The 25,909-nt window shown below is 39.6% G+C and overlaps 5 protein-coding genes and 1 non-coding gene across 6 annotated transcripts; 3 read left to right on the forward strand and 3 right to left on the reverse strand.

Moving 5' to 3' along the window:
- The first annotated feature begins 670 nt into the window (after positions 1–670).
- Positions 671–3,416, forward strand: LOC126784644 (jacalin-related lectin 3). The gene is made up of 7 exons (XM_050510121.1): positions 671–737; positions 841–1,056; positions 1,134–1,616; positions 1,688–1,915; positions 2,005–2,511; positions 2,598–2,819; positions 2,902–3,416. The coding sequence occupies exons 1-7, from the start codon at positions 735–737 to the stop codon at positions 3,196–3,198; spliced, it is 1,956 nt and encodes a 651-aa protein (XP_050366078.1). The 5' UTR covers positions 671–734; the 3' UTR covers positions 3,199–3,416.
- On the reverse strand, positions 3,340–3,412 carry TRNAE-CUC (transfer RNA glutamic acid (anticodon CUC)). Its single transcript has one exon. It is a non-coding gene; the product is annotated as a tRNA-Glu (tRNA).
- A 184-nt stretch (positions 3,417–3,600) lies between the features above and the next one.
- On the forward strand, positions 3,601–8,656 carry LOC126783480 (pentatricopeptide repeat-containing protein At1g19720). The gene is made up of 8 exons (XM_050508956.1): positions 3,601–6,376; positions 6,505–6,607; positions 7,155–7,224; positions 7,397–7,531; positions 7,668–7,760; positions 7,841–8,058; positions 8,201–8,284; positions 8,370–8,656. The coding sequence occupies exon 1, from the start codon at positions 3,650–3,652 to the stop codon at positions 6,293–6,295; it is 2,646 nt and encodes an 881-aa protein (XP_050364913.1). The 5' UTR covers positions 3,601–3,649; the 3' UTR covers positions 6,296–6,376; positions 6,505–6,607; positions 7,155–7,224; positions 7,397–7,531; positions 7,668–7,760; positions 7,841–8,058; positions 8,201–8,284; positions 8,370–8,656.
- Positions 8,657–15,558: 6,902 nt separating this feature from the next.
- On the forward strand, positions 15,559–19,535 carry LOC126782624 (cytokinin dehydrogenase 5). The gene is made up of 5 exons (XM_050507906.1): positions 15,559–16,489; positions 16,804–16,931; positions 17,339–17,620; positions 18,513–18,775; positions 19,042–19,535. The coding sequence occupies exons 1-5, from the start codon at positions 15,880–15,882 to the stop codon at positions 19,382–19,384; spliced, it is 1,626 nt and encodes a 541-aa protein (XP_050363863.1). The 5' UTR covers positions 15,559–15,879; the 3' UTR covers positions 19,385–19,535.
- A 198-nt stretch (positions 19,536–19,733) lies between these two features.
- LOC126782625 (uncharacterized) lies at positions 19,734–22,598 on the reverse strand. The gene is given in 9 exon segments (XM_050507907.1): positions 19,734–20,045; positions 20,363–20,534; positions 21,328–21,370; positions 21,609–21,753; positions 21,817–21,837; positions 21,840–21,882; positions 22,023–22,206; positions 22,278–22,345; positions 22,428–22,598. Coding segments are annotated over 9 exon segments (867 nt in total). The 3' UTR covers positions 19,734–20,025.
- Positions 22,599–23,214: 616 nt separating this feature from the next.
- Positions 23,215–25,832, reverse strand: LOC126782849 (ubiquitin-conjugating enzyme 15). The gene is made up of 6 exons (XM_050508177.1): positions 25,625–25,832; positions 25,433–25,536; positions 25,211–25,313; positions 24,873–24,936; positions 23,540–23,628; positions 23,215–23,436 (listed from the first exon to the last, which is right to left on the reverse strand). Exons 1-6 carry the CDS (start codon positions 25,652–25,654, stop codon positions 23,341–23,343), a joined length of 486 nt encoding a protein of 161 aa, XP_050364134.1. The 5' UTR covers positions 25,655–25,832; the 3' UTR covers positions 23,215–23,340.
- Positions 25,833–25,909: the final 77 nt, after the last annotated feature.

Here is a 25,909-nt window from a genome sequence, read left to right on the forward strand (position 1 = left end):
AGCACACTGTCCTGGATTGATTTAAACTGGTGTAGTAGACTGAGGACAGAAATTGTGGTCAATAATCAATACATTGGCAAGTGGGAAAACTAACCAGATTCTTTCTTGTATGTTCTAAAGCAAACCAAGATTGCCAGAAAGAAGAACATTGTGCCTCAGAAATTCTGAAAGGATGATTCTTGATTAGTCATGTACGTGTCGAAAATTCTATGGAATAGAACAAGGTTGAACATATTACATATATCAGATATTTTCAGATTACGTACGTATGCGTATCTAAATTATCCTCCTGCAATTTAATACTCTTATCACCAGAAAGTTTAGCTTCCTATATTCGCAGTTTCACACAAGCTTTCCTCTATTCATGAGTGAGTGGGTGCTGGTTTCAGTTTCACAATATTATTTCGTTTTGATAGAACTGTAAAATAGACTGGACAAAAAGTTAATGCAATCTAGCTAAGAAAAGATATAAGGCTCTTTAACACATATGGCGATCATACCAATCCTACACCATACAGGATTTGAATAATTTGATGCTTTAACTTGGAACCCCATCGCTCCATAGTGGAAAACAGAATTAGCTTCCTCTGCACTCTTCTATTTTTATATCATCACCTACTTGGTATAAATTCCTCATTCCCTATACTCACTCTTCTCATTGCAGCTGCCATTCAATCTCATTCACCCACAACATCACTTAGCTTTCCACCTCTCTCAGAGATCACTATACTGAAATGGTAACTAAGTATACGTATTCTGCAAATCATTTATTTGTCTTTGCAATTCTTGTTCCTTGTAACTAACAAATTAGAGTACTACATGTACATTAAAATGATACAGAGTACATTTGAGGAAACGGAGAAGAAAGCTATATCAGTTGGACCATGGGGAGGCCACAACGGGCTCATGTGGGATGATGGAGTTTACTCAACCGTGAGGCAGTTGGTGATAGCTCATGGCTCTGGGGTTGACTCCATCCAGATTGAGTATGATAGCAAAGGGTGCTCATTTTGGTCAGACAGGCATGGTGGAAATGGAGGCTGGAAAACAGACATGGTTAGCCCTCATTTTAGTCCCATGTATATTATTAACAGTACTTTACAAACTAGCTAGCTAACATATTACTACTGCAGGTGAAGCTTGATTATCCAGAGGAATTTTTGACTTCAGTTCATGGACATTATGGTAAGATAAGTGACTGGGGAGCTGTCTCAGTCCGATCGCTTACTTTCATAAGCAACAAAAGATCTTATGGACCTTTTGGAATGGAACAAGGAACCTATTTTTCCCTCCCAGTAACACCTGGTAACAAAATTGTTGGGTTTCATGGGAAGTCTGGCTGGTATCTTGATGCAATTGGAGCTTACCTCAAGCCGGTTCAGAATGATCAAAATCACTTCTCAAAGGTAGTTATGACTCACACACAGTACAATTATATGTCTGGTGGTACTGACATGCCTGCTGGCTACTCACTGCTCCAAAACTGTGATGTGTTTCTTGCTATAAGACCCAAGGATGATTCTGTTACCACTAAACCTGTAGTATCAGTGCCTAAAAATCTCTCTAGGCAATCTTCTAGTTCTGAAGACTCCAGTGATGAAGGAACCAAACACAAGGTAAAATTAGACTCGGATCTTTTTTTTTTCTTTCAATTTCAATTATATAACATGAAAAAATTTAATTGCAGACTCCAACTATTGAGAGACTTCCTTCAAAGGTTGAAGGGGTGGTGACATATGGTCCTTGGGGAGGGAGTGGTGGTTATGTGTTTGATGATGGAGTTTATTCAGGTATTCGACAAATCAAGTTGTCCAGGAACATAGGAGTTGTTTACATAAAGGTCGAGTATGATTGCGATGGTGGAGCTGTATGGGGATCCAAACATGGAGGAACTGGAGGATACAAAAGTGACAGGGTCAGTTGGTTCTTATACTTGTATCTCAATTTAAGCAATGACTTGCATAGTTACTTATGCAGTTTGGACACATTACAATTCTGTTGCAGATCATTTTTGATTATCCGAACGAAATCTTGACTCACATCACTGGAACATTTGGTCCTGTAATGGGGATGGGGCCTAATGTGATCAAGTCAATGAGCTTTCACACGACAAAGAAGAAGCACGGGCCATATGGAGAAGAACAAGGCACCCAATTCAGCACTCAGCTCAAAGAAGGAAAAATTGTTGGAATTCATGGGAGGAACGGTTTGTTCCTAGATGCTTTTGGAGTCCATGTTATAGAGGGAAGGGTGAAGGTTGAGACTACTCAGACTCATACCGAGAAGTCACCGACTTTGGCTCTCACAACTTCTTCTCATAATGCCATCACCACTATGATCCCAAAGGAACCTGCAGGTGCTATGGTCCTAAAGGAACCTGCAGGTGCTTTGGTGAAAAAAGAACCTGCAGGTGCTTTGTTGACAAAGGAACCTGCAGGTGCCATTACTGAGATAGATCATTCTCACTGGTCTAGCAAACTAGTTTGCACAAAAAAAGGAACATTTGAAGAAGTAAGTGCATCCAACCCAATTTAAACTAATTGACAGTGGAGTAAGGATGATTGGTATGCAAGTAATTTTTTTCTTTCTTTTGGCAGGTTAGTTGTGGGGTGGTAAAGGAACCGGCTCCATTTGGACCGGGGCCTTGGGGTGGAGATGGAGGGAGAGCTTGGGATGATGGAGTGTTTACCGGTATCAGGCAGATACATTTGACAAGATCAGCAGAAGGAATCTGCTCAATGCAGATTGAATATGATCGAAGCGGTCAGTTCATTTGGTCTGTTAAGCATGGAGGCAATGGAGGCACTTCCCCACATCGAGTATGTACACCTTATTCCCGGATCCAAAGAATAATCTTCGTTGTTTATGTGAATCTAACTGTGATTGTTTAACACTTTGCAGATAAAATTGGAGTATCCACATGAAGTGCTGTCTTGTATATCAGGCTATTATGGTTGCATTAGTAAAAATGAGAGACCTCAGATAATAAAGTCACTGACATTCTACACAAGCAGAGGCAAGTATGGTCCATTCGGAGAGGAAGTCGGAACCTTTTTCACTTCCACTACCACTGAGGGCAAGGTAGTTGGCTTCCATGGCCGGAGCAGCTTGTATTTGGATTCCGTCGGAGTTCATATGCAACATTGGCTGGGAAGCACTCAGAAAACCTCCAGGATTTCTCTCTTCAAGAAATTCTGATCATTTCTATACTAATTCAGCCTAAGAGTTTATCACAGAACACAAAAGTTTATAAGCTCTCAACTTTAATTTGTACACCATTATTAGAGTTTGCTTCCAGAATAATACCTTTTCCTGTTGCGGCAAAAACAATTCCACCATTTCCGTTGCCGGGACTTGAACCCGGGTCTTTCGGGTGAGAGCCGAATATCCTGACCAACTAGACTACAACGGAATGTTGATGTTGTGCATGCTGGACTATTACTATTGTTTTGATAAATTTTGTAAATCCATAATAATTGTTCACTCGTAGTTTATGCTTCCACGTGGCCGAATAATAGTGGTTAAAACTCTATTCCACAATCCAGTGAGTTCCACAGAAAACACACCCTGCAAATCTTTGCTTCATACTTCAGTCATGAACTAACTGAAACATCAAAAAATCTTTACACCTCTCTCCAATCCTTCAAAAATGGAGAATTTCACTCTCCCATGCAAATCCAACCCTCTAATTCCCATAATACCCTCCAAACCCGACCGACCCGGCAAGCCCACCTTCACTTTCTCCAAGAAAGCTCCGCCCCTAGAAACCCTTAACCTCCTCTGCAAGAACCGCCAGTTCACCGAGGCCGTCGCCGTCCTCGACTCGTTAGCCCAGACCGGCTCCAAGGTACCTCCGACTACCTACATGAGCCTCCTCCAGGGCTGCATTGAGTCCAATTCTATCCAATTAGGTCGGAAGCTCCACCGGAGCATCGGCGCGGTGGACGGAGTCAACCCCTTCGTGGAGACCAAGCTGGTGAGCATGTACGCGAAATGCGGGTCCATTGAAGACGCACGCAAGGTGTTCGACGAAATGCGCGAGAGGAATTTGTACACCTGGTCGGCTATGATCGGCGCGTGCTTGAGAGACCGGAGGTGGGGCGAGGTGGTGGAGCTTTTCGGGCGGATGGTGAGAGATGGAGTGTTGCCGGATTGGTTTCTGTTTCCGAAAGTGCTGCAGGCGTGTGGGGACTGTGGGGACTTGGAGGCGGGGAGGATGATGCATTCCCAGGTGGTGAGGTGTGGTTTGAGTGGCAATTTGCATGTTAGTAATGCTTTGTTGGCTGTTTATGCGAAATGTGGGGAGTTGGAGTCGGCGAGGAGGTTTTTCGAGACGATGGAAGTGAGGGATGGGGTGAGCTGGAACAGTGTTATATCTGGTTATTGCAGGAAGGGTGAGAATGTGGAAGCTCGTAGGCTGATTGATGAAATGATGGAACAGGGGATTGAACCGGGGTTGGTTACTTGGAATATATTGATTTCGAGTTTTAACAAGTCGGGGCAGTGTGATGTTGCCATGGAGCTGATGAAGAAGATGGAGAATTGTGAGATCAGTGCTGATGTGTATACTTGGACTTCTATGATCTCGGGGTTTGCTCAGAACAACAGGACGAATCAGGCGTTGGATTTTTGGAAGAAGATGATATTGTCGGGAGTGCAACCGAATGGCATTACGATTGCTAGTGCAATCTCTGCTTGCACGTCTTTGAAATCGCTGGCAAAAGGTTTGGAGATTTATGCTTTTGCTGTGAAGATGGGTCTCATTGATGATGTACTCGTTGGAAATTCGCTCATTGACATGTTCTCAAAGTGTGGGGACCTGGAAGCTGCTGAGCAGGTCTTTGATATGATCTCAGAGAAAGATGTGTATACTTGGAACTCCATGATAGGGGGATATTGTCAAGCTAGGTACTGTGGTAAGGCCTATGAACTGTTCATGAAGATGCAGGAATCAGATGTAATACCTAATGCCATCACGTATAATGTGATGATCACGGGGTATATTCAGAATGGAGATGCAGATCAAGCTATGGATCTCTTCCATTTTATGGAACGAGATGGGACAGTTAAGCGAAATACAGCATCGTGGAACTCTCTTATTGCTGGTTATGCACAACTTGGAGAAATTAACGAGGCACTTAGGATATTCAGGAAGATGCAGGCCTTTGGTGTTAGTCCCAATTCAGTTACATTGTTGAGTATCCTCCCTGCTTGTGCGAGTTTAGTTGCCATGAAAAAGGTAAAAGAGATCCATTGTAGTGTATTTCGAAGAAAATTGGAGTCTGAAGTCCCTGTTGCAAATTCTCTGATAGACACTTATGCAAAATCAGGAAACTTAAAGTATTCCAGAACCATATTTGATAGAATGTCATCCAAAGATATTATCACCTGGAACTCAGCAATTTCTAGTTATGTTTTACATGGTCATCCAGATGTTGCACTTGATCTTTTTGACCAGATGAAGACGTTGGGGCTGAAACCTAACAGAGGTACCTTTGCAAGTATTCTATATGCTTACAGTCTTGCTGGAATGGTACACGAGGGAACAGAAGCTCTGTCTAGTATCAGTGAAGAGTATCAAATAATACCAGGTCCAGAGCATTATGCAGCTATTGTGGATCTATATGGACGTTCGGGTAGGCTTCAAGAAGCAATGGGGTTCATTGAAGATATGACAATAGAACTAGACTCCTCTGTTTGGGCTGCCTTACTCACAGCATGCAGAAATCATGGGAATCTTGGCCTGGCAATTCATGCAGGGGAGCACTTAATTGACTTGGAACCAGGAAATGTTCTGATTCAACAGTTAATGTTGCAGGCATATGCTTTATCCGGGAAACCGGATGATACCTCAAAATTGAGAAGGTTTTATAAAGAGAATGCAACAATAAAGAGATCTCTTGGTCAGTGTTGGATGGAAGTTAACAACACCGTGCATACGTTTATTGCAGGAGATAGGTCGAAATTATGCTCAAAGTATGTAAACTTGTGGTTACAAGACATAGCAGAAAAGGCAAATGAACCTGATTTTCGTTGTGGGCTTGGTATTGCAGAAGAAGAAGAGGAGGGAATCAGCATGGTCCACAGTGAAAAACTTGCACTTGCTTTTGCCCTCATTGGCTCCCCATCTATACCCAAAAGTATTAGGATAGTGAAAGATCTGAGAATTTGTGGAGATTGCCATCGAACAGCTAAATATTTATCGGCGGCTTTTGGATGTGATATATATTTAAGTGATTCAATGTCCTGGCACCATTTTAGTAATGGGCGTTGTTCTTGTGGCGATTATTGGTAGGGGGAGATATGATCTAGGACTTGTATAGATTGGTGATACTTGAAACAGGATTTTTTTGGAAGGGATTGTCATGTTCTAGAGGTGAATATCCCGCATGCGATCCTTTTTTCTTGCAGACCTACTTAACCTTGTATCTGTCATGTATCTGATTGATTATATATGAATACAAAGATGTTAACTTTTTCTGCGTATTTGCATACCACTACTAGTGAAATGGGCTCACGCAAAACAGAGATTGCAATATATACACTTAGACATGATACTGCGGAGATGTGAGGCTAACCCCTCCTGCTTGCTGCATTTTGATGACAGGTACAGTGCAATTTTTTTCTCCCACTTATCAATTCTATTTATTTTATTGTTACTAGCTATTGCGTCTAAGATAATCTAGTTCCATCTACTGATGAAGTACTTTACAGTTTGGTTTTCTCGTATATAGGAGTCGAGTTTATCAGGGGGGCTAGGATATATACGTATTTGATACCCGAGCAAAAAAAAAAAAAGGAAATTATCTTCTTGCAGGCTTAAACTTATAACTTAGTTCAGCAGAGTACCTGATTGAATTAGTCGAGCAGTCACACAATTTTGATTGTTCAAGCAGATGTTCAACCCTAAGAAGCAAATAGATATAGAGGAATATAGTCCAAAAATTTACTTCTCGTATGGAAAATCAAGAGTAATGGAGAGATAGAAAAAAAAAAGTTCTATAAAAGATCGTTCCACTTATTCCGCACTACATTCAATCTGACTATTGATGAAGGTAAAAAGATACAAGTTGGATTTCTGTAGAGACAGGTGTTAAGATTGATCCCTTCTTTCCCCTGTGCTGCATATGGAATGACATTTTATGGAATCTAAGATCCAGGCACGACGAGAGGCATGTAATTTCTTCTGCAGAATAAAGTTACTGTGCATGGAGGATCTTTCAGGTTCGATCTATCTTTATTTGGGTCAATATTGGAGCTCGGAATCAGGTTCATATATATGATATGGTCGAGCACTAACAATTATTATGAAAGATAATTATGTGTATAAACCCTTCTATGGCATGCGGATTAAAATTACTCCAGACCTGTTCATCGGTTGCTCTACTTGATATAGGGAAATGTGTGTTCAAGAACTTACCCGTTACGTCGTACAAACAATGACTTACAACTTTACTGCCATCAGAAACCATGGAGAAGGAATGCATCTGATGAGGTAGCAGAAGAGTTTGCTTTTATTTCCGAACACAAGGTGAGGAATTAGCGTTTTGTGATTCACTGCACACATATATGACAATACTACACGCTAATTTGCAAAATGATCATATGTACTCAAAGTCTTCCCCAACATACCTTCAGGGGGTGTTAAGTGTGCGTATACTCTGCAGGTGTACAACGCCCGTCCTTTGGGAAAGTATTCTGCATGGCGGAACAGACGATCAACGCAGCATACTAAATTTGGTGCAGAAACCGAATTCAATGTGAGAAATTTCATCATAATTGCTTTCCTTGTGGTTTTGCTCTTTCATCATTCAACTTATTAGTTTCATTCTTCAATCAGGTGCTAGATCATAGGCCGAAGGTGGTAATTTATGATCTCCTAAAACAAGCGCTGGTGGTGGTAACAGAAGCAGAGCCGACAGTGGTAAAACAAGCAGCACCGATGGTGGTAAAACAAGCGAGGCCTAACAAGTTCACCTTAAAGTCGGACAAATCCAGTAATAGTGGTGTGAATCTGATAAAGTAGATGAAGAGGGTGATGTAAGAACCGAACACAAGGTGAGAAATTAGCATCTTGTAACTCATCACACGTACAAATATGATATTGCTACAAGCTAATTTGCAAAATGTTTATATGTGCATAAAGTCCTCCTCAACGTGCCTTCATAAGGTGTTAATTAAGTGTGCATATGCTCCGCAGGTGTACAACTGTTCTTTGTATCCTGCAGTGCCGAACAGACCATCAACGTAGCATACTGAATTTGGTGCAGAAACTAGATACAATGTGAGAAATTTCATCATGATTGCTGTCCTTCTGGTTTTGGACTATAATCACTTAAATCAACTTACTAGTTTCATTCTTCAATCAGGTGCCAAATGCTAGTCCAATGGAGGTCAAACAAGCGGCTCCTACTCGTAGCTCCAATGCTGAACTTGAACGTTTTGCTAGAAGAACCCAAAAATTGTATATTTCCGGTGCCAACTTGTGCGACCATCAGTTACGTTTAGGTTAGGCGAAGGTGCCTTATTTGCATTTGCTTGCTCTGTGATCGGGCAGAAGCCTGAGGCAGTGAGCACACATATTGTTGTACTTATTTATACGCCAAACGACCAAGGGTACGATAGATCGGCTTGTACCGTGTCTTCTCAGTATCGGTAGAACTTCTGATGTGTGTGTGTGTTTGATTTGGTGATGTCGTCTTTAGATTCTTACATGTTGCTCTTTCAGCAAGTGTTGTTCAATTTTTACATGAACTAGCTTTTGTTCATCTGGGACATTATGCTCATCGTATAAAAGCATAGGCCTCACATACTTGCTCTTCTTCGTTTTTTTTGTTGGGCTGAGAAAATAATATTACAAGTTTACAACACAACTCCTCACACATCAGAATCCAATGACGTCATTGGAAAAAGTTGATCCACGCTTCTATGCCAATATGGTCGATTCGTTGTAATGTAAAACTGGATGATGCCCATAGATCACAGCTGAAAATGAAATAAATAAGCATGGCTAAGAGACTCTTGCCAAGAAGAGAAAAGAAATATAATGCATGAGACTGTTGCAGAGGAGAGATTTCACATCTAAGAAGTGACAAATAAAATAAAGATTATAAGTGGGTGGATAATAATTAATTGTACCGAGGTCTTTTGTGATTAAAACCCAACACCTGTGAGGTGTCTAATTTGAGACAATATCGGTACAGTTGATCCATGGGTCACGCTTGTCGATGTTTAACATGGTATCAAAGCATGTCCCTCTCCAGTGCGCCTTCAATCTGTAGTGGGCTTGAATTGGGTGTCACTTTGTCATGGGTCATGATGGGTGCCATTATCATGTCATCGGAGGGTTTTCCGATTGGATGGTCACTAAGTGTCGTTAGTTACTGGACCTTGGTTTATTTCATCTCAGTGTGTGGGATGTTAATCTGTCACGTGCATACCTAAAAATTAGGTTGCATATGAGGGAGCGTGTTGGAGATGAGAGATCTCATATCTAAGAAGTGACAAATAAAATAGAGATTATAAGTGGGTGGATAATAACTAATTGTACCGAGACATTTTGAGATTAAAACTCAATACCTGTGAGGTGACTATGTTGGGACAATATCGGTGCAATTGGTCAATGAATCACGCATGTCGCTGTTTAACAGAGACCTATGTAACTTAACTTCGCGTACCAGTACCACTTGTGAGCAAATGATGTCAGATCTGATGCAACTAATTGTTTACGAGTAACAAAATGGATTTGGGGAAATCTCCAGGGCAGACTGCTATTATATTTCTTATACCATACACAGAGGCTAGGCCCTAGATGATGGACCGAGATTCTGTTCTAGATTTTATTCCTGTAGCTTAGCTATCTTGTGCATGGGGGAACGCAAGCGCTTCAGAGCTTTAATTTGTTTAAAATACATGGTAGTTTATAAAAGCATAATATGTATCAAGTTCTCGATCATATAGGGTTACGGCCGGGGATCAAATATGTTTCAGCGCATGCAGGTCAAGGGGTATAATTAATGGATCATTGGAGGACCAGATGATGCAAAGGGGTACATTTTACTTGACAGAAACCAAGACTACAAGCTCGATTGCATTATATCGAGGTTTGTATTATTCGATTTATATCGTGCTATGAGAAGGATAAAGAGAATCTAGATTTCATAAATTAATTTGTATCAGACTGTTTACTCTATAATTGAGTTTTTTTAAAGAAGACTATTAGGACGCATTTAGTAGAAAAATCCATGCATTTTAATAAATGGAAAACGAATCTTGTTAGATTGTATGATAGAAGAGAAAGAGATAAATATAAGAAGTGGGAATCGCAACTATATATTTGATACAGAAAAAAAATTTGAGAAGAATAAAGGAAAAATGATCGTTGTGCTGTGTTGTGTTGCTTTCAGATAGTTCCTGTCGTTTATGCATGTGCAATTATGCAGCATCCTTCTAATTAACAAACCCTAACAGCAACAACGTGGAGTCACTCGATCTCTAGCTAACAAACTATTAGTTAATTAGGTGGCCAATTAACTAATAATGTTGAAGAACTAAATTCTCTCATCTGGTCGACTACCTGAGCTGTCACAGCTCCCCTGTTAATTAGGGTTATACCACTATACCAGATTACCAGGGGCTTTGGATGTCCTGTAAATTAAAAATGGAGAATGAATATTCAAAATCGAAGATCGGTATTGGCCTGCATGTAATGAAAACCAGGAAAACAGAAGCTAAGGAAAGCGCGCAACTTTTCTCGCTAATTATATCTAAGATTGCAAGCACTGCGCGCTGTTTCCTTTTTATAAAGGCTACACGAGTCTGTAACACATATTACATATATATATACCTAGATCAAGCTATATATGGTCGATTCTGCTCCAATTTAATTAGTCGTTATATTCTCTATAGAAAAGGAGTGGAGAAGAATCTGATGTAAAGAAGATGCAATATAATGGTGTCAGGATGGGAAAAAGAGGCCGGGCATGCATGGCAGTGAGAGCTAGCTGCTATCTTTCTCAGTAACACAAAGGAGATTGTGCATTGCTTTACTGAGCAGCTTGCCTGTAAAGCCAAAGCTCTGTAGGTCCTTAATTTGTAGCCAATATTCATATCTTTGATTTGCTGCACTTTAATTTGTACATTGGTTTTGCCTCTTTCCTGGCTCTAAAAGATGGCCTGCATCAAGTTAAATTCAAACTCAAAAAGCAAGACAGCAACATGAGCAAATCACGAAGCGCGCAATAAGCAAATGGACAAAATTATGTCTTTCTTTTTCGATCACAGCCACTTTACAAACAAACACTAGCTCCTTTATATTCATTACATCTCGAATCTTCCCAGCTAACTATATATTTGCCGAAAACCGAAAATAGTCCGGTTGATCGATCGAGTTGGCTATTCAGGAGCAGATTTTATTCGCAGGACTTGAATGATCTATATGAGTACACAATCTCTAGATCTAATCTTCGATCTGCAGTATGTTTTAGTATTTAAGAGGAACATACTAAACAATATACATATACTGTACGTATAAAAAGAATGGCATTGCTTCTTCTTCTTTTTTCTTTTTGTGGAACTTATTGATAAATCCTCGATCGATCATCTACATGACGTTCAATCTTACCTCCCATGCATCATATGTTTGCACTTATTTTCCAAACAATATATATAATTTAAACGGGGAAAAGTGGTCAGTTGCATTATAATGGTCATGCCTGACAGAATTAGTTGGACAATGTATGTGTATACTAATGAGCTTATTATAGCTATAGATAATTACATATAGAACTCAATCAATTTTATTGAAAACTAGGTTTTTTTTTATGAATTATTGAAAACTAGGTTGCTATGTCGATCTTCTGACGTTAAGTTAAAGAATAAGAACATTATCAAGCATATAATAAGCATAAAAAAAAACCTAGTTAATCTTTTTTTTTTACAACAAAAGCAGGTATATAATCTGGATAAGGAAAACATGCATGCACAACGCATTATCATTATTTAAGAGATAATCGATCATTTGGGAGAAACAGTTAGTGTTTATAATTGGGTATATTCCCTATACCGTACCTGAAACTTATTTAGTCTAGAGAGCTGCATAATAGAAAATTTGGGCAATACGCTCGTGTCAATCTTAAATAATTATATAGCAACCATGCATTTTTCCAAGTTGATACTATTTATGGCATAATTAATGTATATATACTTTAGGGAAACTAGTACCTAAATAGTGATAATAGATTCCAATTAGGACCCCTAGCTGCTAGGTCGTAGCAAATTAACAAATTAAAGAATAAGAACATTCGTTTTCAAAGAAAAAAGAATAAGAACATTATCAAGCATATTATGCTATGTCGATCTTCTGACGTTAAGTTAAATTGAACTAGGAAAACATCAGTCTGGCAACTGATCAGCTTGAGGATGAGGCAACGTTTGTTGCTAAAGAAATTCCACAACACAACCGCATATCAGTTACGCGCCATAATAGAAAACCCTAAGATCAAGCTTACTCAACGTCCATCTGAAATTCATTATGAAGCTGAATAATAGCTAGTGTTAATTAGTCGTGTCCTACTACCCCTTACCTTATGGAAATCATGCATTATTATATATTAACCAATTGGATTGTGACCAAACCAATTGGGTATTAAATTGCTGGAGTGCGTCCAAGTTGTTGGTAGGTATTTTGGTCCCAAAACAGGACCTCGTGTTGCAATCCCTAAGCTAGTCTCAAAGACATTTAGGCACCACTCCATCGACAAATCAAAATAATTTGGCTCTAAATATTGACTAGCTAGTGTTCGCATTTCAGGCTTATTAAGTGCATATCTAACCGTTATTCTCAAAATTATCTATTATAGAGGGTGAAAACACCAAATTATATTAAAAAAATACCTCAATTCTAACAGTTTTTCTATTATATTGTATAAAATTAAACGAAAATGTGTATAATTAAATGAAAATTACATTGATCTCATAATGTCATAATTTATACTAAGACTAGAAAATGAGTAATAAATCATTCCTTTTTTTTGTTATTATTTAGGATAAAAAGTGAATTTGTTTTGGTAAGAAATAAAGTTTATAAATTGTTTTGAAAATTATACAGATTTTGAAAATTCTACAAATGTAGATATTTTGTTTATCTCTCTTCCCATTTTCTCTATTATAGAGAACTATTTAGAGAAGTTGTTAGAGCTAAAAATTAATAATTTTATTTTATAATAAAGATTATTTAGATTTTAAAAGAGCTGTTGGAGATATTCTAAACCACTCGATCATTGTTCTTGGCTAGCTGTGTCATCCCGACAGAGACAAGACTTCATATTCAAGGCTTAATATTAAGGAAAAAACCGATGGGTCTTGACTTCGAAATGTTTTCCTCGTTTACATGCATGATCGATCTGACATTTTGATCAAGGTATTTTCCTGTGTCGATATGGTATCTAAGTTCCAACTATTAATGGTGTTCGATTAATGTTCACACCAAAAATTCAAATCACAAATTAATGAAGGCGTGCCCATCTGATCATGTGGGCATGTTTTTTGAAGAAAAAAGAAGAAGAAGGAATTGCGTATCTACGTCCATGACCGATCGTTTCAAACAGGGTCAATATCAATCTGGTTTATGTACGTATTATTTTCAACACCGGCCAATTATTTGATGTTGTTGGCTACTGCCCAGGAACTATGCAAGTGCAAGCAATATCACACCAGATACCCTATATATCTTAATTGAACGTAAAATCATCCCGATCTTAAAATTCGACGGACGTAAAATGAGTCGAGTTGTGATACGTACTATTTGTTTTATTTTCCTTCATAAAAGAAAAGGAAAGAAACAAAAATAACTTTGAAATATGAGCAACCACGTACATCTATAGTTAATTCAAAACTACTTAGTCTAGACTTTAGACAAGCAATTATTAAGTGGTCCATGATGTAAAACGATCAAGATACGTAGTGATCGACTGGACGCTGACAGGCCCCATACGATCGATGTGAAACAACATTTGCTATTGACAGTATGGAGATGTCGATCGTCATTGTATAATTAAAAACGTCTGCTACTTAACTTCTTCTTCCCATTTCCACGAAATCGAGTCATGAAAGTTTCACACCATTATGTACGTTGGACATGGTGAGATAAAGGTGAATAATTATCTTTCCTAGAAAATAATTAAGGCTGTATAACAATCTTCCACGCAACTAAGTGGCATGGAAAACTCCTTGGAAGCAGGTAGCTTGTTGGATCAAGAATAAGAACACTTGGAAAACGATCATTCGTTCTATTCTTATCCACCAAAGTGTTCCTAGTCGGTATTCCATATCGGCATATCTATTGCATTTATCATCAGCTAACTACTTAATTAAATGGAGAAATTATACTTATATATATATAGCTCAGATAATCCAAAAGTGGCTACCATTTTTATTAATTGAAACCCACTTGAGCTCATAGCAGCGAAATTGACATTTTTCGTAAGACTTCAATTAGTTTAATGATCCAACTGACTACTTAATTTCCAAACACACGTACCCACTTGTTGTGTGTGATTGTCTTGATCAGCTAAGCTCTCGTATTTTACCTTAGCTTTGGCAAATCATAACTTCCCGCTAGCCTCATGCAATCCAAGGGTTAGATTTATGTGATATTCTTAGAACTTGATAATTCATATTTGAATAAAAAATCAGAATACTAATTTAGTATTTATTATCCGTTTATTAACAATCAGTTGATTAATTATTCTTAATCATGTAGTTGGAGATATTCTCGCTTGGGTTGCGTTCTCCCTAATTTTTGCTACATGTTTGTGGAAAATAATGTCAAATTGGCCAAAAGTACAATTTGGCTAAAAGTTCTTGTATGTATGTGCAAGAATATGATGCAATTTTAATCGTCTATATATTCTATATTAAAGTTATCTATTTCAACCACTCACATTAAAGTAGGATTACTATTCACATATAGTCGTGCATTTACATGCCGGGCACCAAAGATTATGCAAATTGGCTCTCTAAACGTTGTATAAAGATTAATACAGTTATACAGTGTAATATTATTTCGATCACCGATTTGTGTCATGTTTCCGGTGAGGCCAGTATATATTCTTAAAGATGTGAATGAAGAAACATTCTTTCCGATAACAAAAGGTAACCAAAAAGGAAATATCCGCTTTGGTTGGAGTCTGATGAGGATCATAAAGCCCTAACCCTAAGAAAAGCTCTCTTTGGAAAAGAGAACCAGAGAATCTTGATTAGTCGCCGTTGTTGCATAAGCCTAACATCGTCGCCGGTGTCTGCACCCACGTGACTGTACCTTGCTCGTGTCCCCACGCAGATCCTCCGTATCCACCCCTGGGCCCCATCCCATGCATCCTCTTCCCCCAAAGAGTGGGTGTGGATATATCATCTCCCATCATGTCCCATACTCTATCTCCCGACACGTGTTCATCACCCTATCACGTGAACAAACACGTGTTAGGGGACCCTCCCTCCCCGAGCCCTCTGTTCTTTAAATTGAGGACCTGCATGTTATATCCAAGACACAAGCGCAGAGAGAACTTAACCAGCTAGCACAGAAACAAACACTGCCAGGCTCGACTCGGTTGAATCGTTCTGTGATTTCCTTTCTCCTCGTTAGCCTCAATAGTATTATTAGAATGTGATGCATCAGTAGTGTATGGTCCAACCAAAACTCACACTCGTCCATCGACCATCGTACGTGCATGTTGGTTGCTTCCAAAATAAAGCCAATCACAGCTTACGTTCTCCTCACGACCCCTAGATCCCAACATCTCTGCCTCAAGGTTCCTTTCTACTGTTTTCTTCACCTTCCCCGTCGCCGCCGGTGTTGTGTAGAGAAGACGAACAATCAAGATGGCTACGAAGCTTGTTTTGATTATATTCGCGATATGTAGGTTGCTTGTTACGGTAGGACTGACTATGGACCCGGCAGAGCTGCTCCGTCTCGCGGTAGAGGGACAGCTCAGCTTGGATCCGTCGGAAGTGGAGACGGCGTCCAAGGACTTCGGTCTCATGAGTAGAGCGGAGCCCTTGGCCGTTGTGCACCCGTCTTCGGCGGAAGACGTAGCACGGCTCGTGAGGGCCGCGTACTCGTCGGCCAATGGCTTCAGAGTCTCAGCTCGCGGGCATGGACACTCGATCAACGGCCAGGCTCAGGCGATAAATGGAGTGGTGGTGGAGATGAGCGGTGGCAACCGCGCAGGATCGGGGAAGATTGCTGCCGGCCGGAGCGAGAAGGCAGGTCCAATTGTCTCAGAGAAAGGTTTGTACGTGGACGCCTGGGGAGGAGAGTTGTGGATAGAGGTGTTGGCGGCAACGCTGGAGTATGGACTCGCCCCCAAGTCGTGGACGGACTATTTATACTTGTCAGTCGGCGGTACACTCTCCAACGCCGGAATCAGTGGCCAAGCTTTCAATCATGGACCTCAGACTAGTAATGTTCTTGAGCTTGACGTTGTCACAGGTCCGTTCCTTCGTGATATTCTATTGGTTTCAATCATTTAGCACAAATTCGGTACAATTATTTGTTTTTGCTAATTAATAGAGTTGTCCAAAGTAGCAAGGTAGTTGATGAAATCACTTCTTTGGTACAACAAGATATACCATCACATGGCCTCTTTTTTGTTATGTACCTGATATTATTGGTGACATAACAACAGTACGTACTCTAAAATCATGTAGTTGTTGTCGTTAATCGTCTGCCTTATTACCCGAAATTGCTAATCAGCATGTGTGATTTGAAATATGCTTAACATGTGAGCCAATGCTGCGATGCAGGCAAAGGTGAACTCCTGTCATGTTCAGAAGAGAAGAACGCAGAGCTGTTCCACGCTGTTCTTGGAGGGCTTGGCCAGTTTGGAATCATCACTAGGGCTAGAATTGCCGTCGAACCAGCACCCACAAGGGTACAATTCACTTTTCCAAAACTTATATGATTGTTTCACTACAGATTATAATCTGGTTGGTTCCGCCTTCCACGGTGTTAGTGGGACAGATAGACATTCATATACTGCTTTTGCAGAAAGGAAGTAATTCCTGGTTTTTGTTTATGTTGGACAAAAGCCACAAAACCTAAAAAGCTTAGATATCATGACCTAATGGTTCCCTTTTCCTTCCCCTTTGAAGTACTTCTTTTAAGGGATATCGAATAAAATGTGTAGTCCATTTACTCGAATGCTTATTCAACGGCTCTTCCATAGCTGGCGATGTTGTTGACGTGTCCCATTTCTGTACGTGCTAGCTGCTAATTATAATCTGGTTTCTTCTTTTTTGCTTCTTAGTTTAATTAGTATTTTGTTCTTATTGTCAATAGGTGAGGTGGATCCGAGTACTGTATTCAAATTTTACGGCATTTACCAAAGACCAGGAATATCTGATCTCTCTGCATGGGCAACCCAGCAGCCAGAAATTTGATTACGTTGAGGGTTTCGTTATTGTCGACGAAGGCCTCATCAACAACTGGAGGTCATCTTTCTTCTCCCCAAGGAATCCTGTCAAAATTTCATCCATTGATTCTAATGGGAATGGTGGTGTTTTATATTGCTTGGAAATAACCAAAAACTACGATGATTCAACAGCTGATTCTATTGACCAGGTATATACATATTTACATGCATGCTTATTCGCTTGATTACTAATTTAATTGGCCACCTTATTGTTCCTAGCCTTTATAAGACAAAGCAGCATTCAGTGGATCTAATTCGTCAAGATAGAATTTAAGGCTTGCAAGTTAATTAAGTAGAGAAGCAGCCTATCCAAAACAGATATATATATATATATATATATATATAGAGAGAGAGAGAGAGAGAGAGAGAGAGAGAGAGGGTAATTGTCCAAAACAGATAGCGAACCCTAAAGCATATATGGTCGTTAATCTGGACACATTAATCAAGGGTCTGGTCACTAGCAACCTGCATACTAAACAAGCAAGACCACCGATCGGATGGTTGGTGCTCCAGGAATTTAATTAAAGACTAGATGATTAACGTACATCACATTGTTTTATGCTTGGTTAGAGTAGCTTCCAGGCCTGGCATTGTTCACATTTAATCCAATGATAGCATGTATAGTTTAATTTGCTAGCTAATTTTTGGTGTTTTACGTACTAAAGCTATTATATGATTGAGATTAGAGTCTTTAAGTTTGTAATATACTCATTAATTTGTTACTATAATAATGTATCAGACACACGCAAGTAAACTTGGAAGATCTGTGATCTATTATTGTATGCCAAAACCTAAGATTGAATACAAGCTTTGTTTAATTTGTTCTAATTATATTATTACCAAATCTAAGCCGCCCACCCACCGTATTATTCTTCTAATTAAGCAGCTAGCTAGGAACTAATTAGAATGGCACTTATCCTGACAAAAGCATCTGTTTGGTAGCAGCTTTAGGTCATATTTGTGTACTTTGATTACATTTTATTAAACCCTTCAAATTAAGGTCTGATGAGTTGGGTTTCTTTCATTTTCAAATTCTCGCAGGAAGTAGAGGCTTTGTTAAACAAACTGGATTTCGTACCGACATCAGTGTTCACTACTGATCTTCCTTACGTGGATTTCTTGGACCGGGTTCACAAGGCGGAGCTGAAGCTCCGGTCCAAGGGATTGTGGGATGTTCCCCATCCTTGGCTCAACCTTTTTGTCCCCAAATCAAGGATTTCTGACTTCGACGAGGGAGTCTTCAAGGGCATACTGGGAAACAAGACAAGCGGCCCGGTCCTCATCTACCCTATGAACAAAGACAAGTAAGTTCTAATTCCCAGCTCAAAAACACAGCTTCATATATGAATGAACAGCGCCAATCAAGTTTACGACGGCATCCATGTCGTTTAACGTAGACAGCTCCAGAAAAACACAGCTCAATGCATCGTTGCATTGCATGGGCATAGAACGACATGTCACTCTGATGATGATTCACTCGATCAGAAGCATCAAATCCCAACCACCTTATACGATGCCGCTGCTTTTGGCGTTTGGTGGTGGTTTTAGTTTTTACCTTTTGATTGTGTAGGTGGGACCAGCGGAGCTCGGTGGTGACGCCGGATGAGGATGTGTTTTACCTGGTGGCATTGCTGAGATCGGCGTTGGATTCCGGGGACGAGATTCATACGTTGGAGTACCTGACCAATCAAAACCGTCAGATATTCAAGTTCTGTGAAAAAGCAGGGATCAAGGTGAAGCAATACCTCCCCCACTACACAACACAGCAAGAATGGATGGACCATTTCGGAGATAAGTGGCCTCGGTTTTACCAGCGGAAGATGGAGTTCGATCCCCGGCAGATTTTGGCCACCGGCCAACGTATATTCAGCGGCCCGTCTACGGTTTCTAACCGGGGTTACGATCAATTGTGATCGGAAAAGTGTTCCATCATGTACAAACGATTCGATAGTAGTAGCAGCAGCCTTAGCGAGGGACAAACCTCTTGAATTAACTGGCTCGATGTACAAATTAATACTAGCGAAGGGTATTCTCTTAACAAGTAAAACTAGAAAAGGCTTATAAAAAGGTTTTTTTTTTCAGGGGTGTCCCAAACCAAAGTGATGTTTGTTTGTAACTGTATCATGCAGCCCCCCGAGCCCGACATCCCATTGTGTCTGGGCCTTCAACATAACGGTTTGGCAATTTACTGTTTTACCATTTTTGTAACCTTCTGAATTGGTCCGCTAGGTAAAAAGTTTATGGGAACTACTACAGCCTTGTAATTAATTAGAGACATCATTGAATAAAATGGTAAAACAGTGACTATTAGTAGTCTCAGAGAGATTTCACCAGCACCTGTAATCTGGGAGACATACAGATTGGAAAAAAGAAATGTTAAGCACACTGGACATACAGGTTACTCAGCAAATTGTACTTTTACACCAGTAAGCATCTGAGGTCACTCTTGTTGTAGATCCGATTGATCTGAAGGATCACTCTCTGAAACAAGTTGTTGCTTCCCGAATTTTCTCAATGCCATTGAATATATTGTTTTCCTTTTCACCGATTTCCATCAGCTACTAATTTGACAGCCTAGAATACAAAGGATCATGATGAGATGGTCCGATGGAATTAAAACAAGATGTATATACAGTAAACTCACTTCCAATCTGCTAATGATCACTCAAAATTTTCTGATGCTTATATTGTGAACAGGAAAAGAGAGAGCTTCAAATGATTTAGTAAGATGTGGTAACTGGATCTTTCGGTCACTAGTACTTATTTCTAAAATATAATAGATTGCTATCACCAGGAAAAATCACTACACTAACAAGTAATTCTAATCAAGTAGCAAAAGTATAAACAAGCTTCAAATGAGCTCCTAAGGAATGCAAGATAGGTGTCATTACCGTGGAAAGACTGCCCATTGGAGATCAAATCTCTCAAGTCATTCTCAAGCTGAGACTCTGATGGAGCTTCAGCTGGAGTTTCTTCTTTTCCTTCAATTAACACTGTAATTTCACCTCTTGGCTGGTGGATCGTAAACCATTCTTCTGCTTCTCCCAATGTACCTCGCCAAAACTAATGAGGCGTGTCATAAGCCAAAAATGAGAATGAAATCAATAGCAGCAGTGTTCTAACATGTTCTGTATCTTAAGGTTAAATAATGGATTTACTCAGCTATTCCCCTAAATATCCAATCTCAGTTGAAGAGGTATTAATCATATAACTAAGTTACTAATGTGGTTATATCCTGCTCAAATCCAAAGAATGCAGGAAAAGCCTGACAAAACAAAGATCCAGAAGTACAGAATGAATAGTATAGAGACAAGGTGAAATAACTGTTGAACCAACTCATATCTTTAATTGGCAGATAGGTCAGTCGAAATTGGAAGATGTATCGGTCAAGGTTGACAAGCTTGTTTCCCAGTGGATATCTTTGTCCTAGATAGCGCACCCATCAACCCATTTATCCACTAACCAATGATCAGTGCTGTTATGAGTCATCAGTCGTCTATTATGTTTGTAAACTTTAGGTGTAATATGCTGTAGTTTAGTCTGCTCAAATCTACAAACTGCAGCAGTACAAAATAATAAGAAACACAAGTACAGTCCGAAGAGTAGCACAGATACTACAATTGAAACAGGTAATATCTCATTTCTCAATCACTTGTGAAACTATAGTACTGCACTTAATGATACCAAAACACTGATTTTACAACCCTATAAGGTATGATGCTGTGAGATTCATCACAGTTGCGCACATCTTCAATAATTCAGTCACAACTAAATAGTGCTTGTCACAGTTAAGGTTCTAAGAAACCCATCAAAACAACATAACACTGACAATATGAGAGAGGTAAAAATATAATACCTCTTCATGAATTTTTGTCAGTTCACGAGCTATTACACATTGTCTGCATTGCAAATTAAACCTAAAGTTAGACGATGATCTACTTGAAAAGCCACTATCACTTCAAAAATATTAGTCTTTATATTAAATATCTGAGACTACAGATGATGATGCAGACACTACCAGATTATGGCATATGCGTTGCTGGTGAGAAAGCAATGCAGGGATTGGTGAAGCAAGGTTTGTTGAAAGGTGCAAAGACTTGACATTTGTGTCTTACGGAAGGCAAGAAAAACATGCACCTTGTAACACCGAGAATTGCAGAAGTCTCTTCAAGGAATTAAATAAACTTGTGTGGAGGAACATAAAATATCTGTGTTGTTGCCTCACTTGCAGAAACTGCTAGCCTCTCTTTTCTAGTTCCAGCATGTTTGGAGAGGAATCCAACTAAAGAAGTATAACTAGTACATCACTAGTCACACCAAGAATCAAGGAATATGTCTATCTTACCAAAAGTAAACTCGTTCGTACAGGTATAGGAATAACAGGTATATTCTCATTCGCACAAAGTTTTGCCTACATCAAGACTCGAAATTTATACATGCACCAGTTACATTCTTCATAACATATACTAATTCAAGCTTCTAAGTTCTACCTAAGATGTACCTAGATGTTAACTAACACAAACAAAGCAAAATGTAGGGGAAGACACTCACCAGTTCAGTACCAGGATCACAAATTCCCGGCATGCCAGCATCGCTAATAAGCGCGACAATCTCACCTTCCTTCAACCTCTTCAACACTGTCAGCTCCCTCTGTGCTTCGTTGAACTTGTGATAGCTCAGCTGCACTCTAAAACCATAAATCTCAGCACACGCAGAGCCCTGCATTGATGAACTTCTAATCAACCGTCGGATAAAAAGTAAAAGTAAAAAAGAAAAGAGGTTTGCTTAAGACAGTTAAGGAGTTACCGGAAGGTAATATCTTTAAGGTTACCAATAGGAGTTCCGACCAGGTATAAACCGGGTTTAAGAGCACCCTGTGAAACACAAACCAACCTGAAATTACGGAAATGTACAATCTTTGTCGAAATTGTAGTATGAAAGTGGAGTGTTGATTACTTGTTTTGAGATCGAGTCGGAGAGTTGTGCGGTGGAACAGAGAGAAACAAGGGTGAGTTTATTGGGGGAAAGAGGGAGTGTTTGAAGAGATGTCCGAGTACGAAGCAGGTTTTGTCCGGCCCGGCGGCGCGAGAAAGCGGCCGCCGTAGAGGGAAGTCGGCGTGTTAGCATTTGTTTTAGTCAATTTAGTGTTCAGAGGACAAACAGAGGACCTATCTCTTTGCTGAAATGAGCTGTATGTACGTATACAGGCCCAATATACAGTGAAGATGATTTGGGCTCCTAACCCCGAAACAAACCCAACATTCAAATGCAGCACACTGCAATTCATAATTGGAGCGTTTTGTGCGAAGCTAGGAGTCTAAGAATCCTTTGAGGACATAACCACAATGTATGAATAGAGTATTACACGAGCGCCAAATTAAGTTAAAAATTTATGGGCATAGACAGCCACTGAGATTATAGTTATGCTCAAATTTGTAGAGCGAGTGACGATACTATCTGCTTTGGAGGGAGATTTATCTTCAAAAGTGGAGGCATAATTTTGTTTGATCAACCAAGTTGTTTCTTGATCACAAGCAAAGTTGTTTCTTGATCACAAGCAAGAAAACACAAATGTCTATCACTGCGGATATGGCTGCAGCATTGCTTTTCCGGTATGGTGCAAGACTCGCTGATGCTCTTTTCCCCATCAACCAGAGAAACATGCATGCCAACTTGTATGCGATTTGGGATTTGAATAAACATGTCACAAGCGATATGTATTTGTATGCAATTGCGGGCAAGATGTATAGAAGGGTGGGGGAGACATCGGCCCCAGCCAGCTCCCCTTTTGAATGCCATTGATTAAATAGTATTTCAGGCTCAGAGCCTCATTTCTTCATACATAAGTTAACAATTATTTGTTATGTTGTTACACCTTGTCATCATGGAACCACCACCTTGTCTCCTTGGGAGATCGGCCATTCCTACAGTTCTTCACGTATCGATCATTATCTGCTGGGCGTTGCTGCAAAGGGATGAATTGCATGAATAGTGGGTCATGAGTTCACTTAAATTACAGAAGGAGTAAACCATCAAAAATTACAATTCACCAACAAATCAACACAAACCTTTGCAGGGGAACTGGACAACATGGAGAGAATGCTGATACAGATAGAACTGACGGTCATGGCCGGAGACCATGAGTCATACAATATATCTGCCAAATGATTATCAAAACCGGTAAGTGCACACAGAAATAGTGAAGTAGCTCAAGTGTTGCAATCAGATAACAACCAACACGGATTAAGTATTCTGTCGCCGAAGCAAGAATATGTAGGAGACAACACAAGATTAAAAAATAGGAGTAACTAGTCAGAAGGTTATCGTTGCTTAAAGCAAACTCTGCTTCCCTTAGCTGATATTTCAGAGGAAATAATAGAAGAACACGGAAGGGTAGTCATGTCGATTTTCGTTATCTTATCTTCTCCAGAAACTAACACAATTGTAGACTAAAAGTGTACTACTGCATGGTTTATGACATACAAAGTCTACGAAACACAATTATTTTAAAGCTCATAGCATTTCATTCAGTAACACACCTATGAAAGATCTTGCTGGTACCCCTTATGCCTTTGGAGTACCAAGATTTGTCTCATAAGCGACCAAATCAATTGATACTAATTATTCTCTATCAGTGGCTGAACTGGTATATGCCTTGGGGTTTTTAGGGTAGAGTTAGTCTAGTAGATTTTATAAACATATATGGGCACCTAAATAGAAGTGGCCCCGGTAATTTCAGTTGCAATTATCTACGGCACCTAAACGTTAAACTTCCGTGCCCGTATCTGCCTAACTTTCAGAGTTTGCTACTAGACCTGATTGTGGGCGAGCACTGCAAACTCTGGCTGCTTACACCTTGCCCATTATAATTTAACAGCCTCATTCCAGCATAGCTGGAACCCAAATACATACTGTTTTCTTTATAGTCACTACTGTAAGTCTAATCCTGAAATAATATTTCAGGTATGAGACCTGCACTTGCTTGTAATTTCTCCAACAATTAAAAAGGAACAAAATAAGAAAATGAAACATTATAAGAAGTGCTATAATCCAATGAGATGCAAGTGGCAAACTTCTTCAAGCTTAGATTAGAGAACTGCCAAACTTGCATGGCCTACGAATTCAATAGAACCAAATCAACTTTATTGTGAAGTTACCTAATTTGTAAGTAAACAACAAAAGATGTGACAGTCGAACAGCCTCACAACCAGTCATCATTCTTACAATCACATCAGTCAAAGCAACGACTCACATGTAGTTACCTAACTATCTTGCTTATTTGAGTGTCTTTACCAAATAAACCAATCTTCATCAAACCGCAAAAAGGATAAAGGCATGATAACTATAAACTAAATTGAGAGGTAAAAGCATGAAAACAACTTGAAAGAGTGAAAAGGGTACCCAAGCAGATATGGCCATTGCTATAAATGTGCGGATGCTGAGGAGCTGGTGAGAGAAATATCACCTGAAAGAGCAAAACGTATTATCAAAACTACAAATCACACGCAGTAAGGCACCGTTACGTTGCAGCGAATACAATACAATTCAACTCCTTAGTTTCTCTTCAAGCACTCTCAAACACTAACACAACCACATTCTAGTACTCTACCACCACACACGAAAACTAAATTCCCAACTCATCCAATTCTTTTCTTTTCCACACACTCAACAGGTAACACAACATTTAGAGTATTATAAAGTCGGAATCTTTAATGCAAATTTGGGAATCTTTAATAGACCTGTGGAGCTTCCATGGGATAATGCTCAGGAAAATCAACTTGGAGCTGATACATTTCATTGGCATACAGAGTCCCCGGAGCTCCGTCGACTTCAATCACCCATCTTTACCATTAATCCAAAACCAAACCACAAAATTATAATCACTCCACACAAAAAAAAAATCAAAATCAAAATCAAAACTTTGATCAGACCAATTGAGAAAAACACAAAAAAGAATCAACCTTTGAAGATTATCAGTGACCTTATGCTTGAATCCTGTCGGAGGATTCACCTGCCACTCCACGAGCTCCTTCTGGAGCCGATTGCAGGCAATCTTGCTCAAAGCCTAAGCACATATAGATTGTCAGATTAAATAAATACACGAATTAGTCAGATTAAAAAGAATTAAAAAAAACCATGAGAGAAAAACAAACCTTGCGTGAAGCGGCAGAGGAGCTGGTCATGGCGAGTGAGGGGCGGAACGGCGGCGTTTCGGGGAGGTGAGTATCGGCGGGGGTTCTAGTTTGTTCTTCTCATCGGGGAAATGTTGGAGAAACTAAAATTAGTCAATGAATGGGATTTGAGAATAAGTCGTGGTTTTACGCGACACAACTGATCTCTCTCTTTCTTTCTTTCTGTTTGGTTTTTTGTTTTTTTTGTTAATGTTTTTTTTGCTACGAGTGTGTGTGTGGGAATAAAGAAGAAAATTTGGGTGGTGA

The sequence above is a fragment of the Argentina anserina genome, chromosome 2 (genome assembly GCF_933775445.1).
Source record: "Argentina anserina chromosome 2, drPotAnse1.1, whole genome shotgun sequence".
Lineage (NCBI taxonomy): Eukaryota > Viridiplantae > Streptophyta > Magnoliopsida > Rosales > Rosaceae > Argentina > Argentina anserina.

Bases quoted from the DNA above. Each gene is read 5' to 3' on its own strand.
- LOC126784644 (XM_050510121.1), top strand. The intron at 1,057-1,133 runs GTTAGCCCTCAT...TTACTACTGCAG, and splicing joins GAGGCTGGAAAACAGACATG to GTGAAGCTTGATTATCCAGA. The intron at 1,916-2,004 runs GTCAGTTGGTTC...ATTCTGTTGCAG, and splicing joins GAGGATACAAAAGTGACAGG to ATCATTTTTGATTATCCGAA.
- LOC126783480 (XM_050508956.1), top strand. From the start codon at position 3,650: ATGGAGAATTTCACTCTCCCATGCAAATCCAACCCTCTAATTCCCATA.
- LOC126782624 (XM_050507906.1), top strand. From the start codon at position 15,880: ATGGCTACGAAGCTTGTTTTGATTATATTCGCGATATGTAGGTTGCTT. The intron at 16,490-16,803 runs GTCCGTTCCTTC...GCTGCGATGCAG, and splicing joins TGAGCTTGACGTTGTCACAG to GCAAAGGTGAACTCCTGTCA. The intron at 17,621-18,512 runs GTATATACATAT...AAATTCTCGCAG, and splicing joins CAGCTGATTCTATTGACCAG to GAAGTAGAGGCTTTGTTAAA.
- LOC126782849 (XM_050508177.1), bottom strand. From the start codon at position 25,654: ATGACCAGCTCCTCTGCCGCTTCACGCAAG. The intron at 25,314-25,432 runs GTTGATTCTTTT...TTAATGGTAAAG, and splicing joins GTCACTGATAATCTTCAAAG to ATGGGTGATTGAAGTCGACG. The intron at 23,437-23,539 runs GTTTGTGTTGAT...ATCCCTTTGCAG, and splicing joins TGTCCAGTTCCCCTGCAAAG to CAACGCCCAGCAGATAATGA.